This window comes from Hetaerina americana, unplaced genomic scaffold (genome assembly GCF_022747635.1).
Source record: "Hetaerina americana unplaced genomic scaffold, ioHetAmer1.1.p SCAF_4, whole genome shotgun sequence".
Classification (NCBI taxonomy): Eukaryota; Metazoa; Arthropoda; class Insecta; order Odonata; family Calopterygidae; genus Hetaerina; species Hetaerina americana.
In genome coordinates this window covers 53,010,361-53,030,199 of record NW_027286985.1, presented here as the reverse complement: position 1 = coordinate 53,030,199, position 19,839 = coordinate 53,010,361, and the positions used below count along the sequence as shown (strand labels likewise).

Below are 19,839 nucleotides of genomic sequence, written 5' to 3'. Positions count from 1 at the left end.
AGTATACTTCATTCATAAGTTCATTTTTATTATGGAACGATCCTCCCTGTCCCATTGCCTTAATATAATTGTTTAATTCGATCAGTTGATTTAATTTAATTTGAAAATTTTAATGAAAAAATCTTTTGAAACGATTTAAAATCAAACAGTATTTTTTGAAGTTATTTGAAGACGATTTTATTTAAATTCCGGTCGATATAAGGAAAATATGCCGTTATCATAATCCATAAGAAGTTTCTAATAAATTTTTTATTGTGAATTTTTTATTGTAAATGTGGTCGTGAAAGAAAAAAAATAAATAATTTAAATTTATCTGGACTATATATACATATGATATCAAGGAAATCAGTCAATGCTGCTTAGTAGTTCGACTGACCGCTTGTTGAAGTGCAATGAAAGAATTAAATGGATCTTGAATAAAATGACTGGAGGCAATAATACTGGATGGTACTTTTTAATTTATATAATATTTCGTTGAATTTTGATTGGGTAATTTTTGCTAACCATATCTCGTACTTACAACCATATTTTGTAATAGCAATAATCACTAGTCCATGGGCGATCGGGTCCCGTCAGATCGGGCAAGGCTTGACCTCATCTTTTTTTAAAATAATTTCCCTGCACAATGATCAAATGTAAAGAAAAACTGCGAAATATTTATTTTTATCTCGAGTTTGGTATCGGCTGAGGAGGTATAATGATTGAATATCGGCACAAATTGCAAAACAAGTATAATCAAACTCAGTATCTTCCAAAGCAATCAAATAAATAGTTTTAAGCTTTTTATAAGGAAACCAAAACGTTATTTAATATAACTATTGGCTGTTTTTGCAAATACGATATCATACGTTATAGTTAATTTTTTATTGATATTTTTATCTTGTTGCTGCCCTGGCACCTCGAAAATATACTATTAAACGTTTCCTTTTAAATCTAGGTAGGTGTCATTTTAATTCCGGCTATAATAGGCCAACTTGTTTAAGCTATCAAAACTTGTAATCAAAAACTTTAAGTAAAAGGTTGTTATGTATTAAAATTTAACGGAAAATACATGAATTATTATTTAACTAGGTAATAATTCTGATTTCTGAATACATTTAACCTCCAAACGGAGTGCATATTCCTAGAATGCATTCATAGTTGTTGTAGTTCCTTCAGTTTTTTCAATTTAAAATAATTAAAGTTCCATACTTTGCATTGTGATTAAATTCTCGGTGCTGCTCCATTCCTCAGGGGTAAAGATTATTCAGCATCGTATCACGTTCATTGAATTCCTGCGTAAACTTATCGCATGGAAGTTTGAAGCATCGTCAATTGATTGCAGTCCGTAATTGTCATGAAGTGGAAATATTGAGGGAAAGTATATCATAACGGTATCTAATTCTTGTGCTGAAAGTACTGTGTGGAAATTTATGGCACAACTTAAAGCAGTTATAGCTTAGATGCATCGTGATTTTTTCTTGAGAAAAAACATTGATGCCACGAAATCGCTCCGAAAGAGAAATAGAATAATTGACTAGCCGTTACTTAAACATGTGTTCATTGCAACACATTTAGTATGACACTGACACTATTGAAATTAAACTTTGACCACAAAACCACCAATCCAGTTCCTGTTTTGATAACAAGGCATGCAATGAATCTGTGTGGCTGTAAGTTGACGATGAAATGTGTTAATCTGTGATAAAATTACACTGATACTCGTAAATTGGCTCTTGGCTAAACTGGGCATGATTAATTGAGCACGGTATACTGAGGTCATGTTTAAGGCGTCTTCTGTAGTAACGGAATAGTGTGTCTGGTGTTTCACTAGTAGGGCTGGGCGATAGCCAACGCTCAATAAAAAAATAATTATCGATTGTGAAGATATATAGACGGGGTGATAATTATCAGGTACATCGAGCAACGCCCGCAACGCGGACTAATGATTAAGGCCGCCGATATATTGATCCTTAAAGTAAATCATATAAATTCGGCTAATTTCAAAAGTATCTACTTAGTATCGATTGCTTGTTAAAGCGTACACCCTCATAGACTCGTAGTTTGTGATTCGGACATGCTTCAGTAGGGTTGACATATACCTCCCGTTAATCACATTTGTTACGCGGGTTGTTTCCATTCACGGGGCGAGGATTATGCAAAAGTTGTGGGGCACCAGCAAGTGAAGGAAACTTAAAAACTTAGCATACGGAAAGAAAAGGGAAAAAGATTTGACTTAAAAAGAAAGAGTAATATTATCATAAAAATGATAAGGTCATGATTTTTTAAATAGGTCCTGAGTGATTGAGCGTTAATTATAAAACTGAAGTCAATAATATTCTGTATAAAGAAATCAATTCACGAAATAAATATTTTATTTCCCCCGGGGGATAATCCCTCATCTCAGCATTCAATGAGAGTCATGCGACGGCTTATCCCGTTAGCTTTATTCTTCATCAGCCATGGGTTTAAAACTCGCATGGAGAAGGAGCATCACGAGCGTGATTTCATAGCTCTAAACAGAGCAATGTGTGGCCCACAACACGCCAAGACTATTTGAGAATGAAGAGTAAAAGCTTCCACACTCCCCCCCCCCACCCTATCGCCTGTTATTGCGTGGGAGCGACCACACCCGTTCGCACGTGCGTCATGGATGCGGAGAGGAAATCGGAGGTTTTGAGTTTTATACGGATATAGTATTTATCCTTAGTCGATTGGTCGCTTGGCATAATAGGGCGTATGTCGGTCGACGTTTTGGTGCGCTTGAAAGTCAGCTGCCATTGAATGACTCGGATGAATAATTTCAAGAGAAGACGAGGTAAAAGAAAATTCGAGGGTAGGGAGTCTAATTCTTGATCATTCTTCTGGGTAAATCATTTCGCAATATGTAATGAACCCCAGGTGAGGCTGAAGTCTCGATCGTGTAAATTTCAGGCCACAAGGTCGTCGGGGCGACTGAGCACCCCTGGAATCGACCCAATGCCTTTTTTGCTACCTCCAAACGTAGGGTATTAGTAATCAAGGGAAAGAAATGTTTTCATGATATCGACTTCGCAAATTCAGGGGAAATACGTATAATTGGCTGGAGGTTATTTGAAAAAAATTGACCATTTTCGAACGATGTTTGTGTCCGTGTGTCTCCATGTATATGATATGATATGATATATATATATATATATATATATATATATATATATATATATATATATATATATATCTCCATGTATATGTTTAACATTTTCATTTTCAAATGGAGGAACTAATTAAAATTTGCAAAAATCGACACATCAGTGACAATTTCGGCCTTTTATAAACGTATAACAGTGCCGCCGTCACAAAACAGATTTAAAAAGAGCGAGAGGTCTGAGTTAAATCTTTTTTAAAGCTGTTACGAATTTTCTTGAATAATCATATTATTTTCTCATCCAAATATGACTTGAATCATTATTGTGGGAAAATCATTATGATAAAGAATTTAATTTGTTATCTTGTTCACCATTTATTCTATCTCGCGCGAAATATAAATAAAACGCTGTTCGGAAATGCAGATTTTTATTGTTTTTTGTCTCTTTTGAATGTAGTCTCCACAGAAGCTCCAATATTCCCGCAGACTCATTCTCCACAATAGAGTGAACGCTGAATCCACTCACACCGAAGCAAATGATTTTTAAAAAGATATGTGTATAAAAGTAAACTGTAAGAGAATATGATTATATCAATGGTTTTCCTTCACTTCTCCTCGGAAAAGCGAAAACGAGAACTCCTATAGAATTGAGAAATGCAGTACTATGTCAACTCTTAAATGCCGTTTTATTTTTGGTAATAAAAGCGTAAACCGTTTTCGAAATTTCACTGATCACATTACCTTTCTTTTCTCTACACGAAAGCTGTTAAGGCATGCGTACATAATATAGTATACGCGAGTTCATAAAATCAGGTATCGGAGTGCGTACGCCCTTAACGTGCGCATGGGTACACTAGCGAGGGAAGGGGAAACTAACCTTTTCCTCGTAAACAGGGTGTATTCCTTTCCATATCTTCCCAATTATGTAGAGCGCTACTGAATGTCTTGCGCTCTCGGAGCACAACAGCGCTTCAAGAGCTCGTTAGATCCTCTACTTAGTCATTGGTTGTCCTCTCTCTCCTTTCGAACAACCATCACGAACCACAATTTGTTTTTATCCCTCGTCTTCTTCTTTCAGGAACATAAGCCAGCTGTCATATTTAACCGTAATTATTCATGCCATGTATGAATAATAGGAAAAACAAAACCTGGGTATACTCATAATGTGGCTCTACCGAACGCAGAACGATGGCACCTAAATCTCGAAACGTTCATGTCAGCACCACATGCCACCGTAGTCGTGATTTGCGCCGAGTTACGACTATAGATTTGGGTCGAAGGGTTTTCCTTGTTCCCCCCTATATGTCTCCTACAGCTGGAAGAGCTTATTAAACCTTATGAAGTGATTTCCCTTTACCAAATTAGGAATCACTTAGCGCAATCACGACCTGTTCGAATTTTTGAAATGTTTTAGCAATTACGTCTAATCTCGAACCAATAGTGTTTTTACCACGCGGTTCCTTATTAACGACGATAAATTATCTTGGTGGGTTTACCTTCTCATTCTTATGAGCTCAATCCTCCGGCGGGAGTGCGTTTTAAACCATTAGAGATAATTTATATTCGTAATTTAGGAGGCATTTAGTGCCACGACGAATGGTTCGAGGATTAGATGTAATTGTTAAAACGTATTTAAGCTTCGAATTGCTCTTGATTGCGCCGTGTGACTTCTGAGCTACATATAGAGATTATCTCGAAGGAATTAAAGCGCATTTCCAACCAATCCAGGGGAAAGAGGGGGAGGAACACCCCCGCTATCCACCCCCCTACACCTCCTGGATGATTCCGTTGACACGGTTACGTTTGCGAGCGGGAGAGGGAGTAAGAAATGGGGCGGAAATTAGGCCCGCGCACAGGTGGGAGAAGGGTAAATATTTGCAGCGCGATTCTGAACGACGGCGCATACGTTATTTCCCCCAACCACCTCCTCAGTTGCCTCTCCCTCTATTCGATCCTTTACTCGCGGGCACTCTCTCTCTCTCTCCCTCCCTTTCTCCTTTCCTTCCTCCCTTTCCCCCTCCGCGGAGACTCCCAACTCCACCTCTTCGAAATCCAGTGATTGATAAGCTTGCCTTCATCTCGTAATCCGACTTCGCGGTGCGTTTCATGAGGGGTTCATACGTGACCCCCATATTATCGTCACCGCGTGCGATGGCGCCGCTGTTATTTTTTTTTACTATTCCAGGCACGCTAATTCCGAATTGACACATCAGAGTGCACGCCCCTCCTCGTATGTATGTAGATGTGCGTTTAACGTGCTCCCGTTTCATGGGGTTTATTCAAGCTTCATGATGATCGGCCGTCAGGATGCATGGAAAATTCCGTCCAAAGTTTTTAATTTGGGAAATTTCTGTTGACAGTCGTCCTTTAAAAGTGTTGGATATTTTTGTATGGATGCAATTTTCAAAGTATTTGGAAATAAATTTCAAACTTGGGTAAACTTTGAAAACAAGTAATGGTTCTTTTTGTATGTCAGGACCCGTTTACTCTAACATTAGTGAAATAATTCCTATCTTTTACCTCAAAATACTTTTATCGGCCATAATATACTCTCTCGCCCCATTCATAGTGACCCAAATTTCTTCGTAGCAGGTGTGGTGCTCGGATTCTCATGATTTAAACGTCAGCAGCCTAAGGACGGGTTTCTAAAACCGTGTTATTTTATAACTTTGGAGTTAGAACTACAGAAATATCTCATTAATACTGACATTGGGTGTTTACACAAGAGAGAAATTCAGGGGTTAAGAATTAAGAATGCTGTAATAAACCTACGTTTCAGATGAAAAAAAGATGATCAGTTGAATATCGCCTTTTTCTTGTGGACTTCAACTTATTTCCGAAAAAGCTCTGTATTTGCATATATCATCATATGAAACTCCAAGAATACACCTCGTTTGGATTCCACGTCACGCCTCAGAGTTTCAATATTTTAGATCGATAAAGGGATCTCTCTATAAACTCCGCGGTCGCATTCAAATAATCTATTTACCCGACCAAATATTCATATTATTTGATTGTTCATTGATATTCATCCCCACAATCAAGGGCCGGGAGTTAATCGCCACACTTCTAACGAGAAAGAGATAAATGAGTTATTGAAAGGGTAGAGGTGTGTTGAATTTGATAAATGAAGAAAGTATAGAACATGCGGGTGAGGTTCGTGCTGCGTAAGTTGAAGTTTGTATATTGATGATTACGCGCCATGTTGAAGTCGAAATTCATGCTAAATTTACTGCAAAATATGTTATATATATATATATATATATATATATATATATATTTATATTTATTTATTTATGCGTCGCCGAAGAGCGTTCCATTTCGAAGATATATATATATATATATATATATATATATATATATATATATATATGTATAACATATAACATAAATTCTTACTTGAAGGAGGCCTCGGAGAAGGCCGAAAGCTGAAACAATTTACTGTGTCCTTTTAAGTGTTACTATTTTATTTGTGTTCTATTGTGCCGTCCAAATTCATACACACCCATACATACATATGTAAACACACACATATTGAGCATTGCGTATGCTTATCATACACTAGACAATCCCGAAAAACGCGCCGTGGAGCTGCATCTGACATAGAATTGATGATGTATATAGCTCCCTAGTTTCATTTTTTAGTGTCATAATTTCATTGTACGCTATATTTTAGTGTAACCTGAGCAAATTACGGAAGTATGGTTGAAATATTTCCCTGTAAAGCGTCTTAAATAGGGCTGAGTACTATCGGGCTTCACCTTGCCGATTGCTATGTTGGAGGATGGGACAGTCGACCTAATGAGGCCAGCTGGAAAGCCACAAAACCGTTGTCACATAATATTGTCTACACACCGCGGTCTTGCACCTTCGTCTGAATAAAATTCATTGTTATTGTATTTTCGAAGCATAATCAATCAAGCAAGAATTTTCAAATCTAAATGAGTTACATATATAAGTGCAGGACTCGCATAGTTGAAGAATAGTAGCCATCTCTCTCGATTTTTTACGAAATTGTGTAATTATTAAGCTTAACTTAAGATTTTTAATTGGTAAATCATCACATATTTTTAGGGATTGTTTTACTAATTAGCTACAGATATTATATTAATTTGCCAGACGGGCACGGAAGGACGATAATGTCCGGTTGGAAATTGCAGTTACGAAGAAGTAGCGGTATCTTGTGTGTCATGAGAAAATGTATTGTTAGTTACACTGGATGAAATAGCGACGTGAATAGAGAGGTGACAAGAAGGTATTCATCGTTATATCCCCACATGCAAGAAAAGGAGCAGACTACATTGATCTCAGCAAAATATTCAGTAATGATGCGGGAGATCGTGTAATGTCGAATAATTAGTTCTCTTTTTGAGATGTTTGCACACAGAATGAAACGATTTGGAATTCCGCAAGTTTGCATTTGGTTATGATGCTATCCTTAGGATCTAATAAACTCTGTGAATGCATGAATAACTTGGCAAAGGTATATTGACGCTGAATCCGCAGCTATGTCGCCATCCCTCCTTTCTCGTTAATAAGTATTGAGGTGTGGTAACTACTGCTTTTCATGTTGCGTGCTAAATTCGCGGAAATGGTAAAAAAGAATAACATGACCGAAGATGCTTCTTGTTACTTGGTTTGAAGGCTTTATTTAGACCAAGGAACTGTGAAGAAGGAATCAAATATCACGTAAAAATTATGTCAAGTTTCCAAATTCAGATAATTTGTGAATGCATAAAGAATGCACATTGTCATGGATCCTTTTGGAATTACACTAAATCATATACTGTTATCTTAAAAAAGTTGCTACGAGTAGAAATGCAGAAACTGTCTTCTATTTCTTCCTTTTTCTTCGCTTAGCACAATCCTAGTATGCTGTTTTACTTTATTGTAACTAAAATTTCATCGCATTGCGCTTATTAAATTAATTGTTAATAATTACTGAATATCATTTAAATCCTTATGTTTAGGGGATATGAAGTAATTTTGGCCCTAACAAATGTTGAGACATTTAAATTATTATTAATTATTCTTTTACCAATCTGCTACGTTCTCAGATATAGTGTCACCATCTCCTAATGAAAAATGATTTCAATATTAAAAATATTTTTCAATTTAATTTTCATCTAAGAGAATTCCATCGACGAAAATTCATTGATTTTCCATGCAATTAACAGCCTTCCAATCGAAAGTCATAATTGTTATTCTGTTACCAGCTTGTTGATGAATTTTAAAAGTTATGAAATTGTTTAGTGGGAATAACCTTAGTACTACACCTGAGAGAATATTAAGATCTTGTAGAAGATATTGACTGATTGTGCCCAGCTGAAGACTCCTATCCGTTATGTAGGATGTTTGTAAAGGTGCTTGACAGACGAGACAAGAAGAGTAAGGTGTTTGTTGAGACTTAATCCCAGTTTCTCTAACTCATTACGGAGTTCTTACCAACAAAGAGTTCCCGAGGGAGTAGACATTTCTAAGCCACCTAGCTCTGAAGTTTTGTTTTTCGAATGCCATAATCCCATCCAAAGTGCTTGGCACACAAAGTTTCATTGACTGCCAAAAGGCTGTAAGATTTCAACTAGTAGATTAAGCGTATGTGAAAAAATGTAGCAATTTAATATAGCTGTTTTCCTTCGCGTATCTGTGGAGTGAATACATTTTCTTCATTAGTCGTTTGATGCCTTACTGCCGTCTAGTGCCCATATATGAGTTCAGGACTAGTAGTTTGCACAGGGCTCCATTGTTTTAACCTAAACCAATAGTGCTGCGAAGTGCAAGGCCTTTGTTCATCCAACTGTTCATTATTGTGGAAGTAAGCATAGATAACGCTGGGAATCGGACAATTAATCATCACAGGCCAGGTAGGGATCGTAGAAAGGGTATACCCAAAGTGCAACAAAATAATCTTCGGAAATTTAAGTGAACATTCTTAATATATAATTATGTGTATGATTTCCTTTCAAGTTTTCCCCGGGAAAAACGATAAAGTTGCTAAAAACAGCATATTTTCTACACTGCCGGGAGAAAAATATCCATTTTACAGTTCTATGGTGGTTAAAATAAAGTATGAATAATTATTTTTACACGCATCAGTGTATAATTATGATAAATGCAAATTTGTGCACACATTCAGTTTCGAGGATAGTTATAAAACTGATCAAATATTTCAATTGAATTCGGTATAAATGGTTGAAACCCTCATTGATGAGACCACGTAAACTTTTCATTTTTTAATTTACGTAGTGTTACTTCTATTTATATTTACACTTGAAGTTTAAGTAATTAAAATAAATAGGCGTCAAAAATTTATATTACTCATGAAACTATCAACGATCACATTAAGATTACTTTATCTTAATAGTTAAAGTAGTAATTTCGAATTTTAAAATATTTACCTAACTTTTGAGGCATGCACATTGCGGTACTTTTTCACGTTGCCATAGTCATTCATTGCATATGGCCAATTAATTTTTTAGGCTTTGTTGAAGTTACACGATTTGAAGAAATAGTTGAGAGCGCCTAACCCAACAACGAACTCCGCAAATTTCGTGAACATTGGTTATGCACCATCGACATCAAAAATCCCGTAATCAGTTAAGCCATTATTATAGGTACTCGTAATGAAGGTATTCGTGAAAATGGCATTAGGAAAAGAGGATTTATATATTTGAAGATTTAGATGACTCGGCTGTATTCATTAAATTTCTTTGTGTTCTTATAAATGATTAATTTGTGCTTTTACAGTACGATATTCATTACACTTAGTTTTAACTACATTTTATGTAACTTTCGCTGAAAAATATAAGGATTATAGGAACCAAAGTATAGAGGATTTTCACAAATTTGTAAGACAGAATAATTAAATATAGTTCATTCGTTTATGACATTGAAGCATAATGCGGATGAATTCCGTGCTTAGCCTCAGTGATATAAAAAATATTCAATCAAATTAAACTTTGTACAGTTGTACTTAGCTATAAACGCTATTACCAGGCCATTTTTTTGAACTTATTACCATATTTAAATCTGAATTTTATTCATACCTCCTTATGCACTTTTGCGTATGCATTACCAATGCATTTGATTAGAATTTGATCATTCATTTTAGACCGAAGGGTAATATAAAAGCGAATTATTTTCACGAGAATTCTGAAAACTCTCGTTGTTCGAAATTTCATTAAGACTTGAAATGAAGGTAATGCGATGTCAACTTGGAAAACGTTTTATGCTCCACGTAATGCAGAAAAGTTCCATTTTTCGTAAACTGAATTGCCTTATTTTTCTGCGCACGAAGGTTAAATATAATAAATTGAAAAAGATTCAACATAAAACTTAAGCTCTTGATGGTAAAATAGTAAAAAAATATGATTTACATAGGAGAGAAATGAATTTCGGCATTAAAATTTATAAGACCGTAAAAGTTGATATGGAAGTTAAAATCAGAGTACAAAACCTTTATGAACGTTTGCGTATCTGGCTTGGGAATTATTATTTCACTGGAATTTTCAGTGAAACATACATTTAAATTGACTAGGATTAGGTATTATGTTTGTTTCATAATTGAGATATTGTACTGAGGAAAGAAAAGTGTGGAATATCTTATGAAACGTATTCTTGATTGATATTAATTAATAGAATCGAGTGAATACATGAGTTTAGGAGTTATGGAGTGACAAGGTCGAGGATTGATCTGAAAGTTTTAATGTCATCAATTAGTTTACACTCACCTTCATGTGCGTGCACGAGCATGTCCGTGAGATATATGAAATCGGAGAAGGCGTCGAGTAATGTCCATAGTATGGGCCACTTTTCGTCAAGTTCCCAAAAGAAGGCACGTCCAACAATGAAGACAACATTGTACAAGGCTGCTATCGTAACTAACGTCAGCCACTTGAATGCGGAAAAAGAAAGGCGTATCAATAATAAAGTCATGATTTTTTCTAATTATTCTCAAAAATTAAATCCGAGTAAAGACTGTGATAGTGGCCGATATTAAAATACCATTTATTCATGCATTATTTTTTCTGTGAAAAGTGTCTTCAATGACAAATATGTAAGTACCATATGCACCTGGAAACTTCACTGGCAGACAGGTTTTAAGAGAAATTTGAAGCTTTACGCTCTTCTCAAGGCATATGGTATGTATAAAAACTTGCTGATCCATTTAGTCAATAAATTAAAGATTTATTTGATTCTTAAGAGTAATGTTTAAATGAACAATTTAAGTGATGACAAGCATATCACATATGAGGGTATGAAATGGATTTATAAGCACAAGATGGTTCTGCATATAGTTATTAAGAATAAATATTCAATTAGAAATTAAATGTAACATACGAGGATGAATCGGATTGGGTAACTCTCCCGCGCTGAATATTATCTCTTCCCTAAATTAGCTCGCAATATAAAACATATCTCGTGAATCCGGTTTGTTCCCTGAGTGAAAAGAGTAAAACTTACAATATTATGGATTCAAAAATACGGCAGCCTGCAGGTATAAAGCAGAAGAAATGAAGACAGCAATGGGAATATATCGAAAGTGCCTTAACCAGAGGTTGAAGAGAGAATACCTTTGATAGTGGCTGCGAGAATTTAAACGCAAATCTTTAGCAGAAAATTCCGTTGCAGGGAATTATTCAAATATATTTTCGAGTTTAGACTCTATGATGCCTAAAACGTAACCTACTAGATTCCTTTTCCTAGAGCCGAATTGAAAGAGGGAAAAAGAATGAGCTATTTAAATTTATTTGGAACTTATCATTGAACTGACAATTTTCAGAAGGGTTATAAATGATGTTTTTTTCACAATATTAGATAAAACCGTGGATACATTTATTTGCTGAATGATTTCTGGCCATATCAGTCTGCATTATCGAAGTTTGAGAATAGAAATGGAACCCTCTTAGACCCCAAGGTCGGTTTGATGGGAGAGGGTAGAGATATTATCTGATCCTCAACCATACAGTGTGTGATTTACGCACATTCAGGGTAGAGGGACATTTCCTTTCCCCACGGTTTCCCAAAAATATGTGATACTAAGATAATCACACATTTTTTGCTAGACTGGAAGTGTCTAGAGGAATTAGCAAAATGTGTTTGAATTTATAGAGGATGGTGTTCTAATTTATTGAAGAGGAACAAGAAAAATGGCTACGTAAATTATCCAAACGGGTGAAGTCCTATAACGGGAAGAGAATTGAGAAAAAAGGAATACCCGGGTGGTTCAAGTTTTTAATATTGACCTTCTCAAAAAACATATTCCCTTGTGTTATCCACCCACTACACCCACAATATTAGCATAAAGGGTTACTTACTTTTAAAAGTGCCTCTGTTAAATCAGAAATCTTACCCTGTAGTGCAGGGGGTGGCTGTTGTCTATGTGGAATTCCTGCGGTGGAGCTAGGGAAAATTTTCTGGACCTGAGGTCGCTCCAACAGTCGCCGAAGAGGTTCCCAAATCGTCCGCAACCGCAGCGCCCCTGGGAGTTACCGCCACGGTTTCTCTTCACTCGAGAGTCGCCGCTTCGATCCTTAAAAAGTTCCAGAAAGAAACAATTGCTATTTTTAGTTGAGCTGTTCAGGTTCCAAAGAAACTGCGGGAGATGCCGCAACAGTAACTTTTAACGGAGTCATCCGCTAATGTGCATTTCAATGCAACAGTTTCAGAGTGTAAAAATCATTCGCCTTGACTGGGATTCGAACCCAGATCCCTCAATATTTGTCAAAGTGAAAACACCATAAGTGTTTAAAGTTGGCTTTAACCTCGTGGACTGTGGCGCCTTGCGCACGACTACGAATGCCTGTGACATTGTATGTACGGTATTTCGTGACAACATCTAGTTCCTTTAAAAGCCCCAAAATTTCAGAGTTTAAGAGGACGCCTCGGTAGCTTAAGTGGCTAAAGCACTCGACCGGATATTGAGGGATCTGGGTTCGAATCCCAGTCAAGGCGAATGATTTTTACACTCTGAAACTGTTGCACTGTTCAGGTTATTTAGTTTTGTACGCTCGGTGATCCGGGAAGAGTAGCGGGGAATGATGATCTCTGACGGGAGCTGTGAGCCTGTACATCTATTTTGCTTTTTGAAAACTTCGGAATACCTTTAGCTCACTTTTGAGTCTGTTTATCCGTCATGTTTGTGAGGTAAGGACGTTTGGAGGAGAGCCAAAGTGTTTTCTTTACCCTGGTAATGATAAGGGATGTCTGCGAATCTCAGAGCTTAATCGCAAAATCAAATGCAGTGTCCCTTGACCATTGATCTTACGATCATCGATTTCAAGTACCAACCAGATATTTTAAGAAATAATTTTTTGTCTTTTGTATTTAATCATCAAAACCTCGCTCTTCCTACCATAGCCTCCATCCAAGTACTTCATCATTACGCTTGGGAGAATGGGAAAACTGCGGGTCTCGAGCCCATTTCGGGCCAAGAATGTGTCATGTAATGGTTCTTTTGGCAAAAGTCTTTTACATGACCCTCAAAGCTCGTATTTCTCCTAATCTCCTAATGTGTTTGCGTTGCAAATGACCCACCTGTTAAGATATATGGGCTCATATGACCCTGGGGAAAAGGTGTTACCCCAACCTCGCTTTCGGGAGGCGGCTGAGAACGTGTAAAATAGATATTGATTTTGATTTGAGCAAGAGCATTTTCAGTAATACCTACCAAAGGAATCACTGAGTGGCCACGCGATTTTTCCAGGATGGCAAGGTGTTTCATTTTTGATCATATGCATAAACAATAGACTTGGACGTTCTTGGCAAAATGACACACATTAAAAGATATTGCTACATTTATTTGAATTATTTACTACTAAGAATGTAAAATTCAGCGAAATAAATTATTTATAAAAGGAAAAGGAGTTCCAATGTAGTTGGTGTAAAAACCTTAACCAGCACTTAGCTTTAAACTGGATAGTCGAAAAAATTTGTGCTAAATTTTGATTCTGCCTTCATCGGATTCAAATGCAGCTTATTCACAGATTCAATAGAAAACTACGCTGGGTGCTTTCCTCTCGCGTTTCATGGGCTCCGGCTTTCACTGGGGTTTTTATGAGGATAAAGCGGCCAACACAAAAATTATATTTTCATTTCTGAATTTGACAGTTTTCCGTTTTAAGCAGTTTTTCTGTAGTTGGGACGTACCGTATGCGAATTTGAATTGTCATGGTATGATACAGTGTAGTCCGGAAGCAATGTTCGCTGAACCAACGAAGTAAAATAATTATTGCTAATTTATTTCTACTGACATGAATATTTATATCGCCGCCTTTTGTGGAGGTCATGCAGTAAGAGGGGAAGGAAAATGACGACGAAAATATCAAATTTGGCTGAAAGAGGGGCATTACGTAAGTATGTTAAAACCTATTACATAATCGGATTCCTGTCTCTTGACCATGTTCCCCGCTGTATCCGAAGGAAAAAGAAGGGGAAAGATCGTGCAAAGGAGGGGTCGTGGAGAGTTTTCGTGATAAGTTTCGGCATGGAAGCTTGGCAGTCCCAGCGGGAAAGTAATAAGTCGTGATAAAAGGGGGAGGGAATACGATGCATTTTTTGTATGTAATCTTGTATTTATATGTATTCTTATTGGTCCTTGCGACTTTTGGTCGAAGTCAATTGATATAGATTCCCCTAGGATTAGTTGCAAATACCATAACGTTGAGAAAACCACTGATTGTAGAGTGTGTTGATTTAATTATTACATTTTGAGGTTTTCTTTTTAATATTCGTAGCATATTTTGAAAAATGGCTATGGCAATCAATTACTTAAAACGATGCATACGTATTACATTATATTAGCATGCACATCACACATTGTCAAAGTACAGTGGCACATCATTTTGATACCCGCAGTAGACAGTATGTCACCAAACAGCTGAACGTTCCATGTGGTTACTCAACGGTATCCATGTGACTCTCTGCACAACCCTGACTCTCTACGCAACTCTGCACATCTGCCAAACATTAGACCAACATACAGTTACAACCACAAAGGGAAAGACCTCCCACACACCTTCCTGTAAATTTGATCCTTAACTACCGAGTTGGGATTTTCGAGTTCAAGATTCTTTGATGGTCTAGAAGGAAGTGATTTTTGTTGCAAGTTGCCATTGAATTACCGTTGGTTAAAATGGATTTATTGAAGAAAGTCTCACTTCTTCACAAATGACTATGTTTTATGATTATTTTGAAAGTTTTTCTTTCTCTCATTTCTATGGAAACATGTGATAATGGTTGTGAAAGGGATTCGGACTAATTTGGGCAATTAATTTGTGACTGGGGAAGTTAATAAACGATACGCACGTCCGCCCTGAAAAGATATTTCTTTGTATTGCTTAAGAGCACGTTTTGAAACACCTGTTATAGGAGAACCCTATTCACTATCCTCCGCCATCTGAACGGCCAGAAGGATTGGCACCCGCACGGTTATTTATTTCTAAAAAATTTTCACGCATAGGAATATTGCCAGTTAGTAGTGAGACATACAATAAAAGATATACTAAGAGACATAAATACGAAAATGGACAAAAATAAGTGCTAAAAATATTAACAAATGTTGAAAAAGAGGGTTTTAATTAAGGTACTTATCGGAGAGATGATATGAGGCTTGGGTGGTAAAGGTTTTCAAGGATAAAGAAAGGTCAAGGCTGTCAGGAATTGAATTTAGTAGAATAGAGAGAAGGAAGAAAAGTGAGCGCTTCGTAAGTGATAATCTAGCAATAGACGCATAGGGTAGGGAGTGTTTACGAATAGGTGGAAGTAGTACTCGCAATGATATATCAGTGGAAGTAGTTCAGGGCTATCGATGACGGAGGTAATAGTATTATAATTACTCTTTAAATGTTTTAAACCTGTGATTGGGAAGATAAAATATGTAGAGTGATGGTAGATTGGCATTAGTGGATATATTGCAAAAAGGGGGACTCTGTTTTATTATTTTACCAAAATAATCAGTTACACTATAAAGTATTCGGATATCAGATGAAGCTTACATCGATCAAATGGGAGAGTATCACGAAATAATTGGGGGAGCAACAGTTGAAAAGTACGATTTTAGTTTGCGGGGATATGTTATTTCCATGTAGCTGTGTAGGAATTCTAGGATAGACATGGATTTATTTTTAACTGCCTGGATATAGTGGGAGAAGTTAAGTTTACTAACTGCTAATGTGCCAAGATCCTTGACGGAGAACACATGGTTCAATGGCACGGCATAAATGGGGAAGATGAAGTTAAGATGGGATTTTTAAGGGAAATAGAGATAGAACTAGACTTACTTGGGTGGAAATTAATTTTCCAGAGGTTTCACAGTCCTGAGATCCTATTTTGAGTATCCTAAAGGTTGTAGCAGAGTGCAGTACCATGCATATGTTTAAATACCTTTCAGTCGTCAGCATAAAGCAGCGTGTGAGCTCGGGGAACACACCCACGATATTAATTTAATTATATAATGCGAGAAATTTACACAGTCACAGTAAATCCTTTGTGCGCATGTGTATATTGAAGCATGAATTAGCATTTATAATAGGTATCCTTATTGCAATAACATTCCAATTAAGGTTGCTCGACATTTCAAGGGAAATTCTAAGAAACAGCGGGAGATGCCTTAACAGTAACTCTTAACGGAGCTACAAATGTTCATTACAATGCAACAGTTTCAAGGGGTAAAAATCTATCACCTTGACCGGGATTTGAACCCGGATCCCTTGTTGTCCGTCCGTTAGCCTTAGCTAAAGCTGTTTTACTCTCTGAAGTTGTTGCATTGTAAGCTCAGGGAAGTTATGATTTTGTTAATATTCATTCATAAGCGGTGAAAGGTATACTTAAATAATTATTTATTTTTATTTTTGCTGAAAGCGCCGTTATTTACTGGTCGATTAATGGTAAATTGAGTGGTTTTCCGTAGCAATCAAATCTTGTAGCAGACGGGAGATATTCGTGACTTTAACCACGAATCATCGAACGGGCCATCCGTTTTTTAATTTTTAAAACTGTAACTGTGCAAGAAAATTATGAAATTATTAGAAAAAATACATATTTCCTAAAGAACTCAAGAGGAAACTTGAGATATTATAGTATTAATGGGAAAATTAAAATATTAGACCACCTCAGTAATTGATCCAAAGGTTGGTTTGACCGGTGAGGGTATATTTCAAGCCCAAGGGCGTGTGAAATCACATCAGGGTAGTGGAAAAAGGGTTACATTTTGCTGTAAAACCCGTCGATTCCCAGGAAGATCCGGTAACTGAAAAAAACCACACTGTTTTGCTGAGCTGAGGTCACCCAGAATTGAACCCTTGCCCTCTATCCCAGGATTCTAGTACTCACCAAAGAGAATACAAGAGATAAATAAGAGGCCTTGGCGATTAAAAAAAATTGCTTCGTGCGGTGACCCGACCCGACATAAATTTCTCATGAATGGCCTTTGATTTCGTCCTTTTTGGATTCGTTTTTTGGGGATCGAACTGTATCCCCGCTAAAAATTCGATTTTGCTAGAAAAGTTGCCGCATTTTTGTCCGCATGGATGTTCGGGGTATCGATTTTAAATGATTTAACATGTTCTCTGGGTAGCTAATAGTAATTTTAAAACCACTATTGAATTTAGGGAGACTCAGCAGGGTTCATAATCGAGATTCGAACACCTAAGTGGAAGGAATCGGAAAGATTTTTACTAGAAGCTCAAATTTTCGGGGAGGTAAGATTTTGATCTCGGCAGGTCGAATTGTGAGTGACGAAGTCAAAGAAAATTCAGGAAAGAAAAAGAAAATCTCTTGTGTTCAATGACTGTGCGGAGTGATGTGCTTTTCAACAAAAGCAACCTATTTTGATCAAACCGCTGGCACTGTAAGTGGAGACTGATGATCTGTTCCCAAGGGTCTCAGGATTAAACTAACGATGAATTTTATATGAAGTAGAAATACCTTTCTGCTACGAAATTATTATAATTTTCACTTTTTTGTTAGGAATATTGTCCATTTCTACCGACTGATGTTTGCCGCGTTGATACACTTGATTAGTTGTAAATGGAAACATTTGCCTAAATCCATGTACCAATTGCATTAAGTTATTAAAATTTCTTCCCTAGGTAATTGTGAGTTTTTGGTATTTTTTAGAATTTTATATTTTAATATAATATAGATGAAGCGTTGTGTAGACAAATTCATTTTATGCGTGGAAATCAAAATGTTTAATTCTTTATTATGCATATATTGCGTCACACCCACGGCACCATTTTTAATTGAGATAGTAATGCCATTTAAATAACATTTACCGCTTTCAGTTTACCCGTAGGTATCGGAAAGCCATCCCGATTAGGGAAATAATCCCCCTTTATCGTGTTTAAAAAAAGTCTTATTTGAGATGATTCAAGCTGATATGCTTACATCCTCTCACGCCCATTTGATGCACACGTACCAAAATCAACGATGTTGCGCGTTTAATAACGCATTGCGCCGCTTATCACTAATTAATGAATTGCGTGGGCGTTGTTTTAAATGCAGGGATTCAATTTTGTATTGATAGTGGAGTTTCATGAGCGTGCCAGAAAGCTGATAAAATGATAAATTGCTAGGTTATTGACCTCTGCGTTTTTCCTGGGGCCGTGACCTAGCGAGCTCTGCTTACCGGACGGGAGGTCCGCACCCACTTCCCGACTCCTCCCCTCACTTCCCATCTTCTTACGGGAGCTAATGGTTTTGTATTCTCTCAGACTGTTGAAATATGATGCACTCGACGCAATTCTTTAGCTTGTACCGAAAAGTGCACCGACCTGGCTAGTACGGTGGGTAACTCACACTTCGGTTAACGCGAAGTTGGGGGTTTGGGGTTCATTCGTTCGATTGCGCGTTGGTGCGCAATCGACAGATTAGGATACCAGCGTAAATGGATAAAAACATGGGCGCTGATCAATGACAATTCTCTGTTATCCCCTACGTACTTGTAACACAAAAAGACCAAGGTGAAAACCTTGCCTGCTTGTTTACTGTTCACTATTGCAAAAAACACATTGCAAAACTCGTTCATTACTCCGTCCTTTTAAATTTTATCCATGTTTAAATATAATACTTCACTTTATATTAACTCTGGACCTCAGTCTGATTTAATTTTTTTCAACGGAATAATAACGTTTATAGTATACTATCGAATTTTAAGAGGCCTGTTTATGCTTAACCGAATTGTTTCATAGTATTACAAATGAAAATCCAGGAAATTAAATCCTTCCAACTCTTATCCAATGTTCTATCCTGATTTTTCACTTTAAAATTTGTTGATAATTCTTTACACACGGTCGCTGTTGCGAATACGCTTCCTCAGCGATCACCGTTTATAAATTTATTCGATATTAGTATTCTCATGAATTGATGTATGGAAAATGTATGGAAAATAGTAAACCCACATAAACTCTCCTTGAAATGGTTTTTAAAAACGATTATCGTAAAAATCTTGAGTATGCTGTGTACTTAGTACTAATTGATCTATATGATCAATTATGAAAGTATAGCGCTTGACTTTATTGTTAAGCGACTATTCGACTATTTACTGGCAGCGCGGTAAAACTGGTCGAGAAATGTCGTGGGGGGTCTACCCTTCCAACGCAGCTGGTCGCCAGTTTGCTACGAGCAGTCAGAGTGGAAATACGTGCCTCCGGGTGAATTGTATTTTTCGACTTTGTAACACGGCACAATGGAGGGCCCAGCCACACACCACATGCTCTCAGCCACACGTCCTTCAT

At 36.9% G+C, this 19,839-nt stretch overlaps 1 protein-coding gene across 1 annotated transcript in view; it reads right to left on the bottom strand.

The window, feature by feature from the left end:
* Positions 1-19,839, bottom strand: part of CngA (Cyclic nucleotide-gated ion channel subunit A) — a 52,481-nt gene that overhangs the window by 18,493 nt on the left and 14,149 nt on the right. The window contains exon 3 of the mRNA XM_071590270.1: positions 10,834-10,996. Within this exon, the coding sequence (XP_071446371.1) occupies positions 10,834-10,996 (163 nt within the window). The remainder of the gene's footprint in view (positions 1-10,833; positions 10,997-19,839) is intronic.